This window comes from Lepeophtheirus salmonis, chromosome 5 (assembly GCF_016086655.4).
Source record: "Lepeophtheirus salmonis chromosome 5, UVic_Lsal_1.4, whole genome shotgun sequence".
Lineage (NCBI taxonomy): Eukaryota > Metazoa > Arthropoda > Copepoda > Siphonostomatoida > Caligidae > Lepeophtheirus > Lepeophtheirus salmonis.
In genome coordinates, this window is record NC_052135.2 from 62,805,491 (window position 1) to 62,827,332 (window position 21,842).

The 21,842-nt window shown below is 28.5% G+C and overlaps 1 protein-coding gene across 1 annotated transcript in view; it reads right to left on the reverse strand.

Annotated features, from left to right (window-relative positions):
- LOC121117601 (neural cell adhesion molecule 2) overlaps nucleotides 1-13,362 on the reverse strand; it is a 434,435-nt gene extending 421,073 nt beyond the window's left edge. The window contains exon 1 of the mRNA XM_071888883.1: nucleotides 13,117-13,362. Within this exon, the coding sequence (XP_071744984.1) occupies nucleotides 13,117-13,177 (61 nt within the window). The 5' untranslated portion in view covers nucleotides 13,178-13,362. The remainder of the gene's footprint in view (nucleotides 1-13,116) is intronic.
- Between the last annotated feature and the right edge of the window lie 8,480 nt (nucleotides 13,363-21,842).

Genomic DNA, 21,842 nt, shown 5'->3' on the forward strand with positions numbered 1-21,842 from the left:
AAAAATGTATCACTTTAGCCATAAATAAAAGGAATATCTTAGAAATAATTACATAAAATACGCTAACAACCTTTCATTTTTCACTACAAACACAAATAATATGAAAAACAGAACCAGAGGAACAGTTGTTTGTAAAAAAATAATCAAATAGATAATATTTGAACCAACCCTTCGTTAGTGTACATCATTTTTATAACACAGCTGGTGAAATGGGTAAAAAAAAAGCCACAAAAATGAAATTTAGTTAATTGTATTATAAACAGCTGTAAGATTATAAAAATTACACCATTAAAATGTCTATCATTTTTTTGGCTATTTCATCCATTTAGAACTCACCAATATAATCTAATTTGCTAAAAATTATTGCATAAACTTAATACGACAAGGAAAAATATATCCATCTATAAGGAATAAATCATATATTATGGCTATTATCAAAAAATTAAATTGATAAAATTGAAATCCAACAAATAAAATAAAATTTGAAGCAAAATAGTTGAATTAACTAATCCTCAATTAAAAATGTCTGATATATTAATAAGTCTTCAACAAGGCATTATCAAGATAAAAAAGGAATAGTTTTTATTCAGATTTAACGTTTCAGGATCATACTGATAAGAATTTGTGATATAGTAAAACTTTAAAGGAATGAAAAGCATTTTAAAGTAACATGGGGTGTATAATATTCCAGCTCACTAACAAAGGGCTAAATAATAACTTAAGAATAACTTAAAATTACTCTCAGAGCCCAATTTTAGGATATTAGTTAGAGCTCATATGTTTGTGAACTCATCATCAGTAACCTTACACAGATTTCAAATGATGTAGCAGAAGTCGTGTTAACTTGCTAGAAAATGGAAGTGAATCAACTAGCCTCGCTTTCTACCTTTTTTTAAATAAACGTAAAACTACAATATATAACTGATCTTTGGTAAGTATATAATAAATCATAGTAATTAAGAATAAATAATATTTTTTTCCCAAGACAATCAAAATTGGGAATTTGACCACATTTTATTTCTAAAACAAATATAAAAATATATATTTTAAACAAAATAATATACTATTTTGAATCAAAATGTTGCAAAAATGAAAAAGTCAATGAATTGGAATTCAATTTATAGGAAATAGCTTTACTTCAATGTATGAAACTTTGACCCTTGTTTTTCATATTTACATTATAAATGTGTAATGATTAATGATTATTTTTAGGCATATAAATACCTGTCACTTTCTTTTCATAGTTTAATTTATGTGTATGTACCATATTGTAATCTACACAGTATATCTTAATCTTTACTTTTACATTTTCACTGCATGGATAAGCGAATTTAATTTTATGACTTAATATACTTTTAAATTAAAGGAAACCCCTTACTTGGTTTTACGATGTGTTCCTAATTAAACCCTTGAATATTTCCTTCCAAATAGGTAGGCCCAAAATAAGTTAATAATTAACTAATTACGTCAATTTTTACAACAACTTTTTTTAGTTGTAGGATATGTTTTTTGTCTGCTTTAACTTTTCATATAAATTGAGTTGATTACAAAATCCTTAGATAAGTTGTCCCGGGTATCCAGTATGACTAGTTTCAGTGAATCCACATTTTGGTTTTGAGTTTTTTCGGTTTCCCTTTCAAAAATGCCCACACAGTAAAGTCCAGCAGTGTAAAATTTGGCGAGGAAGAGGCCACATCTCTTTGCCTCTTTACCTTTTTGTGCTTCCTGGCCTCCATAGCCTCTGTAACAAGTAGGCGTGGGGTCCTTGTTTATGAAGACAATCCCAAATCACCCTTCACGGCCCCTATGGTGATAACAGTAAGAAATAAGTTGTTGGCGAGTTTATTTATCGATTTCAAGGAGTTCACTTCTTCCTTTCATGGATAGCTCTTCTCCATCGTTCTGTATCTTGGACACCTTGACAACCAAGTTGTTGAATCACTTCAAAATGATCATAATCCTCAAAACCTCAATGACACATTGTCCTCTGATCTACGCCTCTTCATAATATCTTCACAGCTTATTTAGACATATTTTGAGTTTAACAAATCAACATTCAAAGTACTAACAAGGAACAAATATAGCAAATCGAATGTATAATTAAATTAACTTATTAGTCCTTTGGATACAATATAAAAAACTGACGGCTTTCTTTATTAAATCTTAAAGAAGTCAACAAAAAGTGTAGCAAGCTTACATATATACATATTTCTCCCCCCTCCCTTTTTTTCATAATGTCATAACTCTGGTTGACATGACAAAAAAATACATAAAATATAAGCTGGAACACTAAGATTATGTATTTTCTTGTTTGTTTTTTTTTAAACAAAAAAGTATATCACATATTATTTTTTCTATTATACTACAAAAAAAAAGTAAGTATTAAATAAAACAAAACAAAAAATATGAAAGGTTTTCTCTGATGCTTGACAAAACCCTATTATGATGAATGCATGTGACAAATAATTAATAATTTATCATAAATGGAATGTATACAATTAGTTTTCTCTTAATATTGATTGGTTATGGGATGTGTCAACTCCCACAAAAACATTTTGTGTCTTTTACAAAAAAGAGAATTTCCTAAAACATTTTCTAAACATCATCAGTATAAACTTCCTAAAATTTTATAAACATAATTATGTTTATATAGGTCGTTATACTTAAATTTCTGGGATGGGTCAAATAGCCATAAATGTTTGATATACGGAAAAAGTAAAACCATTAAAAAAAATCAATCTCTTAAATATGAAATTCTGAGTGTAAATGTGTTTGTTTTTCAATCAAGGCCAAACCAATGGAAATGTGGTGGTAATGAAATTTAAACTGCCTTGAAATCCAATATTTCACCTGCACAACCTGAGAGCCTAGCATATTAGGATGGTTTCTTGATGCTCAGGAAGGGGCGGCGGATAAATTTAACTTGCTTCTGTCCCAGCAGTTCACTTGAACATCCCGTTGACGGGGGTGTATTTTAGCGTAGTGGAAGGGTTTCTTGGTGCTTTAAGGTCTGCTACTTCACTGTACAAACTGATATCAGGGTCGTATTTGGGATATTAGGAAGTTTCTGCGAGTTTGGCGTCTGACCCAGAATAAAACAACTACTTCCATAGTGCATGAAATAATAATGTTTAAATATAAGTATACTTATACTCATAAAACCAACCAGCGAATAATTCTTTATTATGCAGAAGAGTTATTTTTTAATTATAATTTCATAATGTCCCAAGGAACGCTGGCAAAATATCTAAGTAGGTATTGATAATTCTTTACATTTTCAAAATAAATTTTGATGACGAGAAGAATGGTATTTTTCTGTTTTTATGTTATAAAAAAGTTTCTATGCCATAAGTTTGAACAGTTGACGTTATCGATGGATGATTTTTTCAAATAACATAATGACACTGTATTTACTGGTTTCAATATCAATTCATTATACTAAAGTGGTGGGGTCAAGTCAATGTACTTCTTTGAAATTTTGAGTACAATTATGTTAAATTAGCAACTTACGACGTTTATACTGTTAGACGATTGTATTGATGCTGATATAAATACATTCTATACAAAGAAACAATCAAATATTATTTATACATACAGGTTTTAATATTTTTATACGATGACCTCACATCTTCACCAAAACGACAAAAAAAAAACCACATAATATATTAACATTATTAGTACATAATATTAATACACTTCACAAAATATAAATATACAAGACTGACGGATAATTATGTAATACTAATATGTAAGTCATTTTATGGACCTTCTGGTTGAAACGTATTTACCAAGCGTCTATTTTCTTTTCTTTCCTTCCACATTAACAAAGTAGGATCTAGCATCCTCCCTAATGTTAGTAATTACTCCACGTATGTCTCACATCTTTGTTTTTGTATCTTGGATCCTAACGTGATCTCTAAGAATCAAAGAGTTTCGATTTGTAGAGTTGCAAAATTTACTTGAGGTTTTCCTATCTCAAAAGTTTAAGACGGAGTTGTCAGTCTGAGATTTTTTCTGCCAGCTTTTGATGACATTGAAATTTACCATACCGATGTCCATTATTTTGTCTGTGTCTGGAGTTGTTTTGAATGATAATATACTTTATTATTTTAAATCGATACCACTTTTTAAATATCCCTGTTGCTCCACGTTGATCATTTGTCAATCTTATCTGTGGAATAGGAGAATTCCTAACTTTTCCGCTATGGTCTGAATTCAGCCAGTGTTGAATCTATCTTGAGTCTCTCTGGCTTTGAATTGCTATTTATTTTTCAAAATTTTGAAGAATGCTTGGGATGATATCACACATGTCTATCCTGAAAACAAACAACAATAATTCCAAAATTCTGTAAAGCAGTTATAGCCGCAAAGGGAGTATTTTTTGATAAAGCTAAAATTTAGAAAGAAACACTATGATTTTTTGCAAACAAAAGTTTTTACACATATTGAACCTTAATTTTTCTTCATTTTTTTCAAATATTTTTTTTTTTTGAAAGTGTTGATATAACCAAATAAAGATAAAAAAAAATACCTCTCGATGGTTTGTAATAAAATTAATTCTAAATTAACGTATTAGTTCAAAATTAACCCTCTAGATCAAAGTTCAACCTCTCAATATTAAAAATTATGTTTTACAGATATTGCAAAATAAATTAAAGTCTACCACTAAAAAATGTGAGTACATAAAATACGAAAATAATGTATTCTAAAACAGACAATCAAAAACACAAGTGTATATTCGATCCTCATTATCAGGTATCGACTTATTAAAACATTTAAGGATATAGTATAATATTGTAGAAACACTTAAGAATGTCTGCTGTGTAACTGCATACTCGATCTTTCAAACGAGGAATCCTTAGAGAAAAATTGTGTACCTTGCTCCAGAAACAATGAAAATGTTCCTAAGGGAGTGAAAGTTTATCAGGCACCCAGAAATGATGCAGCTAACTTTTATTCGTTGCATCAGTTCTTCTTCAAAAAAATCAACTATTTAATCACAAAAATAATTTTAAAGAGTACAGATAACAATTACTGTAATAATTAAGATTCAACAAATGTAGAAATAAGTAATACATATCCTAGGATATATGATACATACATACCTTTGCCTCTGAGTATACAGCATTATCTAATATAAAGTGTAATATGAACGTATGTAAGTATATTCATCTGTACCTATATCAAATATACATACACTTTATCTAGGTAGGTATATATAAATATTAAAGTTTATGGGTGTTTTTCCTTCTTTATCTATATCGTCGATTGATTGAACTAGATGGAAACCACTCTCATAAATTGAAAATCAAATAATAAAAGACTAAGTTCGATTTAATTTCAAAAAACAACAAAGTTATATTGTTTCCTTTTCTTACGCTATATTCAGGGTTGTTCAGGTAAATCTGGAGTCCTTTGACTGCATCCTGATGAATAAGAGAAGCAAAAAGAGATTTGAGATTTTTTTTTAATAGTTTTAATAATAGGATTTGCAGGCCTTGACCACATCCAGGGGGGAGACTTGCCCCAGTAATTGAGGAAAGAGCCCTTTAAGGAGTCGATACTAATGTTGGAATTAGCAGAGACCTTCCTCTCTAACTCCCTGTAAAAGAAGTCATCCCAAAACGTAGATCAGGGGAGTTAGAGGCCGAGTTTTGGGGTCCCAAAATGGCATTTTCTCTTTTTTCAACAAGTTTTTAGTATTGCAGATCTTGTGAGAGGGACCCAGTCTTATTGAAACAGAAACTCTACACCATTGGCCTCAGCTTTCATCCAAGGTATAACTTGGTCAAATAGGAGTTAATAGTACCTGTCGGCACCTACCCTCTCTTTTGGCTCAACAAAGATGGCTACTGACGTTTCTCCCAAGGACCCCAAGGGGCATGGTGCTAGCTGGAAACTTGGTTTTAAAGGAGTAGATAATATTTTTACTCTCTGTGGCAAACCATCTTCCGTTTTTGATGTTGGTGGAGTTGTCAACAGTTCATTGTAATCAAATAAAAGATTATTTGTCAACGATGGGACTTCATATGGTCCAGTAGTTTTCTTCCGTGGGCAGCCCAGGTGGCCTTCCCTTTGTCTGTAAAGATACATGTTTTGTAAAGACGGTATGACTTCATACTTACATAAGTGTTTATGGCCTTGGAGACTGTTGCACGACTTACTTTGCGCTTTATGGCAAGAACAGCCATTAGAGTACCTGGGGATGCCTTCATAGACAATTATAAGCCTATGAAGAATAAGGGAGTGTGTTTGTTATCACTCAGGGACTTGTGGGCTTTTTTTCTAATATACCCTCTACTTCTTCCAGTGGTTGTAAACGTCATAGGCTGCGATCTTTGGATACTAGCTTTTTCCCACGCAAGCTAATTCGATTATGGTCCATCGTGAACACTTGTTTTGAATTAAAAGTTGCTCAACTAACTTTAATCTAACTCTCAACCTCTCATGTAAAAATTAAAATAACCGAGTTAAATGCTTTCATTATAGTTGAAAATGTAGTAAAAAATGTACCAGATTTACCTAAACTACCCCGTATTTATTTATATAAGTAGCTAAAGCTGTAGAAAATATGACTCAATAAAAAAAGGAAATAGACAAATGAAGTGTTAACAATGTAAATTTAAAGAAAATCACCTATGTTGTCTTTTTTTAATTTTAATTATGTTTGCTGCCAGGGGGTTAAGATCAGATCTATGGGAAAAGATTAAATCACAAAAGTGCTCAAAATTGTCTTTATACCATTATTTTACTTTATTTGCAGGGAGGGTTGGGGCCTTCAGCCGCCAAACTACTGACTCAAGTTAACGAAATATCAACACACAATACTACTAATTTAAAGCCTTTAAATTGAATGAAACTCTTATTTTAGAAAGTACTGTGAATTCTAAAAATGTTTAAATTACATATGTAACTGGATAAAAATAGGTGGATTGTTAATATATATATATGAATATAACGTAAATTTTTATTCAATAAATCGTTTCATCATGTGAACCAACGTCATAAAAACTGTTATTGTTAATTGTATTAAACGTTTTGGATATGAAATATAAATAAATACTCTTCACTCTATTAATATTTGCTTTTGCCACGAATTAGAACATGAATATAATTAGTCAATTTGGGATTGGTTATAGTAACGTTTGCTAAAAAAACATAGTAGGTTGTATATTTATGACTCTTAGACCTTTAAGAGTCACAAAATTTATAAAAGTTATAGTAGCAGCACTAACTGTGTTACACAAAATGTATTTGTTGGTGTTATTTCTTCCCCTTTTATCTCATCTAAAGCACACCGGTAAAAACTATTGAAATTTATCAATAAGAAACAACATTAATTAAATATGAATTTTATACATCCTAATTGAATTCAAATGTCCTCATTCCATTTAAACCAGGAATTACAATGGGATTCAAGTAAATGAAGAACCAATTTAAGCCCCAAAAATAAGCGAGAAGATACATTTATACCAATATATATATGAGGGTGAAAGATTCCAGAAAAATCTTCAAGTCATCTTAATTTTTGTTCTCTAAGAATTATAAAAATATTAAAACTTTTTTTTTTATATATAAAAAGGATTGTTTATTAAAAATTAATCGTTTTATAGATATATCTAAAACCTGAGTCCAATGTTATTTGACAAAGAAAATGAACAGTTCACCAAAAAATATCTAACATGAACAACTGAACAAACTAACAAATTAAATTTATGGATAATGAAAACATATTTACAGGCTTCTAATCTGAATCAAATTTGTACATTATTTATAGGGATGATTATTGAAACTATTAAATACAATTCAATTAATTTTTAATATCTTACTTAATTCTGTTCATCTGGCAGTCAAGTGTTAAACGACAATAATCCACATATTTGTCAAAGTTTTGTGATTAGAAAATAGTAGTATTTTAATCAAATGTTAATTTTTAAAAGTATTTTTATACAGTATATACAATCTACATTATATATAGGTATGAGTATATTTGAGATAAGAATGACTTTTACCACTAGTTTATTCTTGTATATTTCAAAAGAGAAGAATTTAATATGATATTCAACATACTAAAAGATATTTATGTATATTGAAGTATCTTTCTTTGTGAGATAAATATTCATACTCCACATATATAAATAAAAAGGGGGGAGGAGGGGAATAAAGAGGTTAGGGTCCTTATTTCCGCCTTATTCAAATTTACTCCACCAGGAAAAAAAAAGGATTTTTAAGACAATTAAACAATATATAGGGCCATATATATGTATAGAATATAAAATAACGTGTATTTTTAAAGAAAAAAAATCATCCATTAAACTCTTATGTCATTAAAAATAAATTTAAATAAGAGTTTGGTAGAGTGAACTTTTTTTGTACTTTTAATTATAACTTGTAGTATCATACTAAATTAACTTATTTGTTCGTACTTGTACATGAATTATGAGTATAGAGTTAAACGTAATCATTCTATAAGTCGGAGATCTTGAAGTAAACGTAAATAGTCCCATTTTATACGTATTAAATCCCTCTCCACTCGGTAAATAACTTTTTAGTTGTTCTTTATCATTATTATCCGTTGTTACTTTCTTTCAAATCCTACCTTGAGTAATGGATACTTTAGCAATATAAAAAATTATTTAATTTTTTTTATGTTCCTTTAATCGTTCAGATAGAGTTACACTTTAGTATTGCAATTGCTCTATCTAATCTATGAATGTATATTTTCTTCTCTAGGAGGGATTGAGTATAGATTATCCAACCTACGCACATTGAGCTTTTAACGTATATTATAATACGTGAGGGGAATCAGGTTATTTTGGGCATGTTTGGGAATGTTTTGTAAAAGAGTCGCATATTTGTCATAACGTTTCATTAGATCAGTTAGAAATAATTGTGACGAGGGGGGAGAAATATGAAATATATAAGAACACAGGCAATAATTACTCCGATGTTTATCCACAATGATACTCTGGGTCCAATAAGGACTTACAATTATAACCCCACAACAAATCTTCAAAGTTGATCTTCCTCTTTTATAACAACTCCGTGAGCTAAAAAAATCACATAATAAAAACATTATTCAACACTTTTGAATACTTTTAATCACGTTATGTTACATGGTCTGTGAATTCATAATCTAAAATAGTAGTTGAATAAAAGAAACAAAATTAGTTAGACAGTGAAAAATAAATTAATTCTAAATGAATAAGTTATTATGAAACAAGACATGTTCTATACAGAATAAGAGATCCTATCCTTTTTTCATATTCATCATTGTGATAGATAAATAATAAAAACGCACAAAAAACATAAAAAATCAATAACTTACCCAAAAAATTGTTCATCTCAATGATGGAAAAATAAAAATAAATAAAATAAGTACCAATCTGATAAATTATGAATTTACATAGGAGGGGCAGAAAAAATAGGATACACACAAGATACAAGGATATTTTAGTTCGTGGAGTCCATAGGATAACTTAAATGAAGTATGTTATTGTTTTATATAAATTTGTCTATACTGTATGATAACTGCATACATGTGGTGTAAATTATCTTAATCACTCCATCGATAAATTTTGGAGGTCAATGCTTACAAATGAAATTAATTGCAGTTTTTATATGTGCAACTGTATGTTTATGGCGCAGTACCTTACACAAAAACATTATGTTAAAGAGAAATATGAATAGGTATGGGAAAATTAAATCATTAGGCATTATGGGAATATGTGCATAGAATCCATAAATATAATCATTTTTATGTCTTTTTTCGTTCACCATATGTTAAAACACAGTCCAAATTTTCTTATCTTTGTAATTTTGAATCATTGTCCATTTTTTCGTAAAAAGATGTATATCTTTTTTTCTTCAATAATGGATCAATTTTTAAATCAAGATTTTTGAGTTATAGGTTATTATATAATATTTGTTTTTATTCGTTATATATTAAGAAATAGTTTTTTTCTGCCAATAATTGTGAAGCTGCAGTAATTGTATTTTTTTAATTATGTATCAAATATGATACGCATGGCGTTAAAGTGTCAATTTATTATAGCTAAAAAACTTCTTGTCAACATATATATTTAGTTATAGTATCAAATTGAACCACGGATTATATAAGTACCTATATGAAATAGAGGCTTAAAAATAAAAGTTGAGTGAAGGAAAACTTTATAAAAAAAGCTTAAGAATAAAAACATAAACAAATATTTGAGGTTCTCTGTAATAAAAAAAAACCATCAAGTTCGAATATATGCATATTGTACATATATATTAAAATATCATTATATACTTGAATACTAAACATATTTTTAAATCGAAAATAATTTTTTTTGTTAAAAAAATGGGAAAAAGGGAAAATATTGAATATATTATTTATTTGGAAAATTTATTTATATATATAAATAGAAGTTGATGTATTAGATAGAAAAATAAGATGATCTGCTCATGAATTAAAAAAAACTATTTAATAATTAATAAACCAAAAGATAGCAAGGAAGAAAAATTGGAATACAAAAAATATATTTTTTTCTTAATTTTGATTAATTTCATCTTATTTTTTATACCTTTAATTTCCAAATTAAATACATATGTGTTTTTCAAATGATGTCTTCCACAGTAGTCTTTATTTTTTCAGTCTTTAACCTTATAAACTGATTTACGTTGTTCAGTTTTCATATATGATTTTTCCATCCATTCATATCGCTCCATTTAGATGAGAGAATAAAGAAAAGAAACTTTATTGAAAGAACAGTAACGAACTACTCCATACTTTAATTAATTGTTTAAAAAGACTTGTTACCACAAGTGAGTGTCTATAAAGCCCACTTTTGTATTGGAACTGGTCTTCCTCGGACAATCTTATCTATTTATCAATACTATCTTTTAATTTTCTCTGAAAGGTCGTTCTTCAGCATTATAATTATATATACCAAGGGCTGCCCCTGATTGGTCTTCACTTTTTTATAATGTTGTAGTACTCTGATTTTTTTCATCTTCAAGACATTAATCATTCTTATTATTCTTAGTTGTAGATTTGGCAGATTTTACATATTTGACAACTGTTACTTCTTCTTTGGTAGAATTATCGTCAAGATTATAACCACTGGCTATTATATTTTGTTAGTATCCTCCATTTCTACAATACTATTTATTGTAATAAGAAGTTCCAATTCTCTTCTGTAGCCTATTTCAAACACCCAATATGCAGTGTTCTTTTTGGCCTGACCAATAGTTTGAATGAGTCCATATTTTAAACATTTAAAGCAACATACATGATATTTTTGAAGATAATGTAAATGTTTTACCAGTCACGATAATTATTAATCAGAGTTTTTGTTTAATCTAATTTTGATTCTCAATTTTTCAAACAGCAATTTTTCAATATTTTCAAGAATCTCCTTTTCTTCTTCATCCTCAGAGTCCTTTCCATTGGTGATACTTTTTATTTATCTAATCAAATCTCCAATCTGTTCATAATCTCTTTGAGAATCCCCACATTTGTTTGTAAGTCATTATTTACAATAATTTTTATGGAGGTTTGAATTTATCCAAAGCTCCTTAAGCCTCTAATTGTAAACCAACTTCTCTACTTAATTTAGCTAAGCCAAAAATATGCTTAAATTTAATAATTATGTTGACCAGACTTTTTGTTGTATTAAAAATGTACCCGACACCGTTTTTACAGTCATTTCAAGTCTTTTTTTTTAACCAGCATTAAGGAACATAAATATTTTGCTATATTCTTGATGGCTGGGAATAAATACTGTATCTGTATTTCCTTGACTATCTCTCCATAGTAATGAATTCCCAGAAAGGATTGCCATTAATATTTTTGTTTGCTTTGGTTTCTCTTCCCTCTTTCATATGTTGAATTGTTCTTCACTACGTTTAGACACGTCAGAGTATGACATATCGGTATAATGTATGTTTATTGCTCACTTATTATTACCACTGGGTTATTTTCATCCTTCAATGACATAGTATTTTTCATATTATCATTCCTTATTTTTGAATCTCCGTGGTTAGTAGGCTCTAACTAGCCTTCCAGGAAATTTGGAGATGTAATTAATTCCCTTAGAAACCTAATCAATTGGTATCTATTGAAACTATTATTAAAAGTTTTTTTTTATAAAACAATCAAACAAATAATTTTAAACACTTAGTCACACGTCTAACCCTTTCAAGAAAATTGTTCCCTTAAAAATTAAACAAATGAAATAATTCAACAAAATACAAATTGTATTTTTTTTTCTTGCTACTTGCTTCAAAAACTGTTAATGTTGAAGATTACTTCAAATTAGCTGGATGTAAGCTCTAAAAACTATAAAAGTCAATATTATAGTCAAATAACGAATTTTCTTCCATAAAAAAATAAAACTTTAAACTTTTTACTAGCCTAAACAATCATTTTACTATTTAAATGACTTTGTATTTGAAAAAATTTAATAATAAATAAAATTACCAATTTTTATTACATTACGCAAATTATTTAAATTATTTAATCAAAAAAATGCTACCATACCTATAAAATTAAAAAATTTATATTTTGAAATCTTGCAAATGTGTGTACCTCATAAAAACTTATCACGTTATATTATTAAATTAAAAATAAATACTTTTAGTGAATTAAGTCTATAAAAACTCCAAATTCAATTTATGAATTTACATCTGGGATAAGTTGAGATACACCAAAATATTATTTATAATAAGGAACATTTATTTCAGAAATGAAAATTAATTAGACCACTACAATATGGTATTTCAAGTTATATATCCATCCATTTTTAATTATTTCAATTTAACGATTTTTTTTAGTTTCACTTTTCGGCATATCTAAAAGATTATTTTAACTAAATTGGTGATAAAAATTGACAAAAATTTGTACAAGAAAACAAATGTTATCCACCCTTAATTTTGAGGTGAATTATTGTATCTTGCTTTTGTGTTAACCGGCCACATTAATTTTGCCATTTATTTGAAAAATTAATATATTATCACTTTTAAAAGCTAATTTGGAAAAAAATTAACTCGTAATTTTAGAGTGGATATTTATTAATTGTAGAAATGGAAAAATAAATGACTTGATATATCAAAAAATAAATATTTAATTCCTACCTGAGAAGACTGAAGTAATTTTCCAGCATGTTAAGAATAAAATAATCCAAGTACTATCCATGGTTTTTACAAATATTTCTTATTGGTTTTTTCAAACGTTATGTATATATTTGTATAATCACATTAAAAAATGTACTTTAAAAAACATCAACCAACAACATTTTTAAACACCACTTATATTTTGAATAAATATATTTCTTCTTTTATATTATTCGATGTGTACAAACCAACAGTTTTACAACTACTAGCTTTTTCATCTTGATCCCCCTTTTTTTCTATTTAGTTTCGAAAAAGGAAGGGAGAATTTGAGGAGAGCCGCATACAAAGGGAAAGAGCAAAAGAGTTCCTTTTCCCCCCCTTCCTCCTCCTTTTAATTCTACCTTCGATATATATGTATACATAATCATTGCCGTCCTGAGACGGTATTTAACTGACTTTGAGAGGGATATATATCCACCTACTTCACCATAATAATAATAACATCTACCCCTTTTGAAAGTTGATTAAATATAATGAAGCCCTTGAAAAATAGATGTAAGTACATTTTTGAATAATTTAAAAATATAAGTTGTCTTAAATACATGTATAAATACTTGAGGGATCACTATTTTTGAACTTAAAAACGATTCTAATTGAATTATAAATATGGCATGTTCCAGAATTACAAAAATAAGGTTTAACTCATCCAGTCTTTTGCAAACTTACCAGAGTCATTTTTATGATTTTTGGCACAATGGAACAATAAGGAACATTGCCCCTTCCCCCAATTTTGAAAAACTTACATATTTATCCAAAAACTATCAAAAAATTGAAACCCCATAATTTGTTATTAAAAAATGCTATTTGTTTAAATTTATTAATTTGCAAAAAAAAAAAAAAAAACTGAACTCTAAAACATTTTTCTTATACCAAAAAAAAAAAGATTCAGCATTTATAAAAAAATCAAAATTGTCAAACAGTCCAACAACCTGCCATCTGATTACGTCACCATAAAATAATTATGCGCCCGTTGAAAATACATACCAGCGCCGGTAATGAGAGGAAATGATGTAGAACACAATTTATATGGGCTCTCAAAAAATTCCATGTGCAAATTACTAACAAACAATCAACAAAACAATTAAATTATTCAAAAATTTAAATTTAAACTTAGAATTTTTTTAAAAGATAAGCATGTCGCGTATTAGGAATATTATTTTGAAAGTAGATTTGTGAGCAAAACTGACAGATACTATTGGTTTTTCCGTGAATTATATGACCATTTGACTATAACAAACTTGCCTTTACACAACAATCGTGTAAGATATTGTACAAACATATATAACTTCAATTTACTCTCCAAACCTCCTATTAAAATTAGCTATAATCTGTATGATGCACGTGGTAAGTTTTGAAAATACTTGGATTGACTTTTAAACTATTTTGTGATCATTATACTTGCCACTGTCATCCTTTATTTGTAACTTGCACCATACATTATAATCAGCACCATATAAATTATTGCTTCAATCTTAAATCCATCCTTGGCCCTTGGGTTGGTGGCAACCAGCCAACTGGTTTTTTTTGGTTCAATCATGTACGAATCGTGGATGCATGAATAAGTTGCAATTCTATGTAATATATTTCAAAAGTAAATATAACAGATTTCTTGAGTTTTCCTTCTCATTTTTACAGAACTGGCGCAGTCCTTCTTCCAGCGTTTTTTTTTTTTTCTCCATTTATTCACAAAAAGTACAACTTTGCCATTCGGTACCCAAACCACTTATCCTTCAGATTTATGAAAGAGTTTACCATAACGACATACAGACTATTTATCAAATCCCCAGCCTTTGATAGCGTTCGATCACTAAAATATTTGAAGAAGATGCCCCTGAAGTCTTCATTAAAGGTTGACTGATAAATTGGGAGTTTATCGATACTAAACACAGGTAGAATGGAATAGGTGGTGCATAAACTGTATCAAAGGTTAAACTTTTGTCTAACACTATTTTTTTGGGGTAAATGAAATTTTAAGGTGTGGTCGATATCTTAGCAATCTCGCCTTGTCCAATTTTATTCAGATGATATTCTTTAGTATGCTTTATAATAACTCATTAAAAAATAGTGATAACTCTAATAAATATATACATCTGTATTTAATACAAAACTATTTTTCTTATAGCATTTTAACGTAATGCATAAAATGGCTCTTTGAGCCTTTATAAACTACATTTACCCATCTACCAAAGTATATTTACGTATATAGATCTACTTAAGACCTTTATATTAAATTCAATTTTTCACTTTTTTTTCATTGATTATTCATGAAATTGCAAGAAAGATGTCTGTTTGATGGAATTTATTCACTTTCCTATTATGGATATTGCCAATCATATTAACATATCCTCTTAGAACTATATATATATGAGTACGTTGTATTAACTAGGTGGGTTGTATATGTCTGCAATTTTATGCATTCTGTACAGAAATCCGAAAATAGAGTTTTTATAACGATTAGACAATGCTAAGCTAAGCTAAACCAATAGTACATGAGTGTAGTTTACTTTTTTTTTGTAATCAAGGATAATAGACATGAACTTTTTTAACTTAATTGGAGCTTGACAAAACCTTCCAAATATTTATAAATCAATCATATCCCCCCTCCTCCCGAAAGAGAAAGAGAAATCTCACTCATCAACTAGGAACACAAATCTCAAGATTCTTATACATATTACTTAGTAGCAACTCCACCTTAGGAAGGAATAGATTTCAACTGGTGGCACGAGAGTATACCAATTCCTAGGATTCCTTCTATACATGTATTCCTTGCATCTGATTATATCTTCTACCAAGGAAAGTGTGTAGTCTTTGTCATAACTTTTCAAAGACGTGCTATAATTTTCTTGGATTTCCTCAATGTTGTAGTACTCGAGCCATTTTCTTTTGTTTTGAAGTAACAAGTATTAGGACTATGAGCCAAAAACTCCGATTTTTCCGAGAATAGCAATCATTTACACGTGGAATAACATGGAATTTGTCAATATTTCATACCTTATTATATTTGATAACTTTTTTTAAATTATTATTATTCATTAATTGACCACGTACACATAAACTTATATTTTACAGATTGAGAATTGATATACATATACAATAAAACATTTTCAAAATATACACATTTTATGTTATAGTTTATGGAAATTTAATAGTAATAGCCATAAATTTTATGGAAATTCTGATTGTATTACAAAAAATTTCAAAGATAAGAGAAGAAACATAGTATTTTATCATTCTTGAAGAAAGGATAATACCGAATTAGATCATTTGATTAATTGACAATACTAATTTTACACATTAATATTTGATGCCAATTTGATAATAGACGTACAAAAAGCCTACAAAAATCATCAAAATTAAGGAAATATCAATGCAGAAAATAAAATTTCATTGGATAATTTTATTACATATGGAAGTGATCTTTTAAAATATTGTTTTCCCTAGTAATGGGATGATTTTGATAATATTAGATGTTATATTTGTATGCTATATTTTATCTTGTGTTAATATATTTTATAATAAATCAGATATATTATTTTTTTCAATATCTCATTTTTTTTTTTAAATAATAATTATTTATAGAACAAAGTAGATTTTAATAAATGATATACATAGTGTTTGACAGACTTGTATTAATTCAGGGCGGATTTATAACTGTATGAGCTTGAATACTGTTGTAGCTTTCCACAACTTATGTTTGAGATGTAATGGATTCACTTGATATTGAATTTTATCTTTCAGAGATTATAGGTACATATTTTGAAATCTTACACCTAAAAAAATTAATTCATTACTTTTATCCTTCCGTTTGGGTATCAAATTAGAACTTAATATGGGTGTTCCATAGATTAATATTTACCTTCTCATATAAAAGGAAGATTTTAGATTGAATTGGATTTTTATTTGAATAATATATTTTTTTGGGGAAAAAATTATCATAGTTTTTGAAGCATGGATATTTTGAAATATATACACAAAATGGTGTTTTTTTTAATGATGAATACAAAAATACCGTAGAAACCAAGTTTAATAAATATTACTCGATATATAGAAATGCCTATGTATACTGTTTGTAATCCAAATAAAGTTTATATTTGAAAAATAAAATTAATTCTGGCAATTTATTTTACTTTTAACTTCCTAAATCCTCTTTTTCTCTTTTCATTAATTTCAAATGACACACTGAGCTGGAAGACCAATCTTGTAATATTATCGCTAAAATATAGTTATGGCATAGAAGATAAAAATTTATATGATACAATGATTTTATAAAGTTATAGGAAGTTCTGGAGAGTAGAAATAAACAATCTGAAATCTCACACAAAGTATGTACATAGAAACTGCAAAGTTAAAAAAAATAAGGTATTTCTTCACGAGTTCTGGCTTAAATTTATATTATGTCTAGTAAAGCAGAATAAAAATATCTGATGTTAAGACGAGGTCAAAGTTTAAAGATCAAGGTTTCGATAATACCTTGAGTTTTGTGTAACCTAGAAATTCATATTTGAAGTTAGCTGGTATGGATGGTCTGTTACTTAATGGTGAAGTTATTTTGGTTGTCTTATTATTGCCCTAATTACCCTTGTATGTCAGACAATATTTGATCGAGGGTGGTAGGAAAACTTATTGATTCTGTTACGGATTTGGATATTAATCCAAAGTTTCCCAGATCCCATGTTGGCCACCTTTAATACAGTTGTCAAACAAGATAATTTTTATACCTCAACTCAATACTATAGTTATTAAATTGTCAGTACAATACGTGAAGGGGTGCATCCTTAAAAAATAGATATGTTAGAGATAGGACCTTTGAACCACAGACGTTGGTTCATTGTAGCAAATAGAATTAATAGACTTTGGTTGTTAAACCAGAGATTTGATAAAAATAACCCGTGGAATCTTCAATTGGTTTTTTTATTCATCATTGGAGTGTACTATCTATATTTGTTCAAATTGAAAGTTAATAGGTTTAAGTGTTTCAAAGTGGATTCAAGGACCTGGGCACATCATGGTTCAACTGGAGGAGCTCATGACCCATAGGAAGGAGAGGTGGACATTTTGATGTCTACTGTGAAAATTTTTGATTAGTATAGGCATTGGGAATTAATCATCCAGTAAATGTTGTCCATTAAGGATTACAAGGAGATAATTGAAGGTGTGGAAATAATTTTGACAACAAGAGGAATAGAGAACCAAGACACCCAAGAGGATTCCTATGTCAGAAACAGAAGAGCACCTAACATCAAATGGGATTATTTTCCGAGGATTAGTGACTTCATATGCTGGTCAGAAGATATATCAGAACAACCCTTCACTTGTATCATAAGAACAATAGAATTAAGAAAGTTCATCGATACATCTATGTATGTACCTAGCTGACCTTGTCACATGCAGAGCATTAAATAAGTAGTGAACAAAGTAATTGAAGCCCCTGCCAATTATTTCTTGCACGAAAAGAGAAGCAGAGTGATTAGGGCTCGAAAGACCAGTATGAGGCTAATCTCAAAAAACTGGATCAATGTCTATTTTTGATCAAAAAATCAAATAGTATAAAATTAATTTATTTTTTTATTTTTTTTACAAGTATCAATTTATTCTAGTGCTCAATTAATAACAATAAAAAAACAGTAAAAGTATCTCTGTACTTAGAAAAATATAAATACCATATAAATTTTCCAAAAATAATAAACTGACACAAAAAAAAAAGAAACAAAATAAGTAAAACATTAGTTCACTAAAATTTTTAAATAATGTTTAAAATACATGCACCAATTTCCATTTTCTTTGCTTTGCTTGAATTCACACAGTACCGTAATCTTACGATTACTGCATGCAGGTTTTTGTCACTTTTCGATTTTAGAACAAAAAAACCTGTCGCTTTTTTTTGCCTTCCAAAAACCACTTCTAGTTCTTCTGACAATGCGTCATATATTGGCCGCAGTGTTTTACATTCATATAGAATGTGAGATGTTGTCTTTTGCTCTTCCCTACAAAAGTAGAAAAGTTTGTCGTTGCTTAAAAAAGCTGACACTTCCAGGGTTCCAATAATGACACGGTAAGAAAACCATTTTTCAGAAGGAGTCAGCAATGGGTTCTGAAAACTATTATAGGCTGGTCTTTCAGTTAACTGTATGTTTTTCATCTTTAGAAAATTCTTAATCAGTTGTAGTGATGATTCAACCCACATTTTTCTTATTGATACAACTTTTATCATAGCGAGCTGCTGTCTTAAACAAAGATCCTGAGAAAAATCATAAGTATTCCCATGTAGTATCTTCTGCATTTAAAAAAAAAATTATGCGTCATCATAGCTAAAAGATTGTAATTAAGAAGATCATCCAAGGAAAAATCTGACATTTTCTAGAGAGAAGCAGGAATTTCTATCAAGGCGCCTTTTAATCTAGCGTACTAGTTCAAGAGTATACAAAATATCCCTTACTGTGTTAAAGAAGGAGCACCAATATTTTACTTTACATAAATTACTTACTATTGAACTTACCCCATAGTTAGAATAATGGAGATTAAAACAATCAGAAGATACTATAAAGTTCCAAAATTCCTCTCTTCTTATACATTTCAGAATCCATTTAGCTAAAAAATATTTCCAAAAGCTTCTTAATTCTATTTCTCCAAGCCCGTCTAAGCTTTTGGGAGTAGTAGTTCTTTTTATAAAGATATTCCGTTTACATTGAAAGTCTAGGTCATCAATGTATCATCTATTTCTGCGCAGATTTCAATGTCATACATACATATACGCAGAAGATGAGTTACCTTTGGAACTATGTATGAGTTCCAAATTTGAACTCGCTCCCACTTATGAAAGTTAACAGATTTAATTAGATTTGTATTTTTCTTTATTCGGAAAATAATTCCCTGCTTACTGTAGTCCTTTGAATCCTTCCTAATAATAGCTTCAAGCAATTTGATGTTTGATTTTGCATTCGGGGAATTTATTGAGTTGATGTAATTATTATTTGATAATAGCTCGGATATTCTATCTAAATATTTAGGCCTGACAAATCTCGAACCATGAAAGAAGCCTATATATTTAAATAATGGATACTATCATTAAAACTTTTACAGCCGCTATGATTGCTTATGTATCATCCACATAAGCATAAATGGATTCACAACCGCTAATCCTTGTTATTTTTTTTCAATACTCCGTTATCCCTCATTTGTAACAATAAGGGATCCACAGCAACTATAAAAAGAACAGTTTTTATGGTAAATAATATTATTTTGTAATATTATTAATATTTTTTTTCAAAAAACTTGTATTAAATTAATTATGCTACGTGTATAAAACATATCTTAGACAAAAAATATAAGTAAGTAACACTACAATACACAAATTTAAATTAAAACTAATGTAGCAGTTTGTTGTATAATCATTCAAAAAAAGTCATCATTCTCCGTGAAAAAATACATAAAACAAGCACACCTTATTATTGATATCAGAAAAATTGAAAATTCCAACCACTCCTAATGTAGTATACAAAACTTATTTGTGATGTATCAAATGTCTAAAATTTTGGATAAATAGTTGTAAATGTGGAAACAAACATTAAATTTACTAATAAAAATATATTTATCTTTCACGAGCATTAAGTAATTTCAAATAATTACAATAAATTATACCTAGCATAACGAATGTTTTCTCAAGCGAGACTATGTAAGATATGTATGATAAATATTTTGTACATACATGTACATTTTTTATGAATAATGAGGAAAGTATTTTTGTTAATGTCACAAATTGGTAATTTTTAATTTATATGAAATTAACGTTTCTAACTATTGGTTCTTTTTTTTTGGATAAAATCGAAGAGTTATATAAATTATTGTAAATAGCTCTATAAAATTATTTCTTAAGATTTTCCATTTTAATATCTGCAATATCCAATTTTGTTGTTATCATTTTTCTTTAAGATTAAAAGATTTTATGTTTGTAACACCATTATCAAGGTAAAAGAATAAATGATCGTACCTCTATACTATTTTTCATTCAGGGGATGTACTTACTAAACAATGATATACATTTTGTGAATATAAAGACTCAAGAGAGTCTCTTTTTATAATACTACATAATATACGCACCATATTTAATGCTTTGTGTATACAATATAGAGTATCATTTTGTCAAATTTATATACACACATACATGAGTTGATGTTGGGAGTAACTATGAAAATATTAAGTGATATTATCCATATTAAATATTTTTTTTAATTTTTAGGGAGAAAATTTTTTCCCTTATATCATTAAGACATATACAAAGCTAAATAGAAAGTTGTAGAAAATATGACCCAAACGAGTGAAAGACTTTTTGTGGTCGTAACCTGAATAATATCTTAATAGCTCTTATTATTATTTTTTCTCTCTTAAGATGAAAACATATAAGTATAAAGTAATTAATAGTGCACGTACTCAGATCAAATTGAGAGTATCACTCAAGGTTTGTTGTAAAGTTATAAAGTGTTCAATTTAGAGTATAATTGAGGATCAAAATCGAAGTAAATCCTGTTATAATGTTTATTTATAGTAGTAAATCAGTGCAACTCCATCTGACAAATTAGAGGAACATAAAAATTACACTCCTGTCTATTTCCTTGCTAGATACAAATAGGTATTTGTGTTTATTTTATTCCTGTTACCAAGTGGTCCAGTAAGATCTGGACACTTTGAAT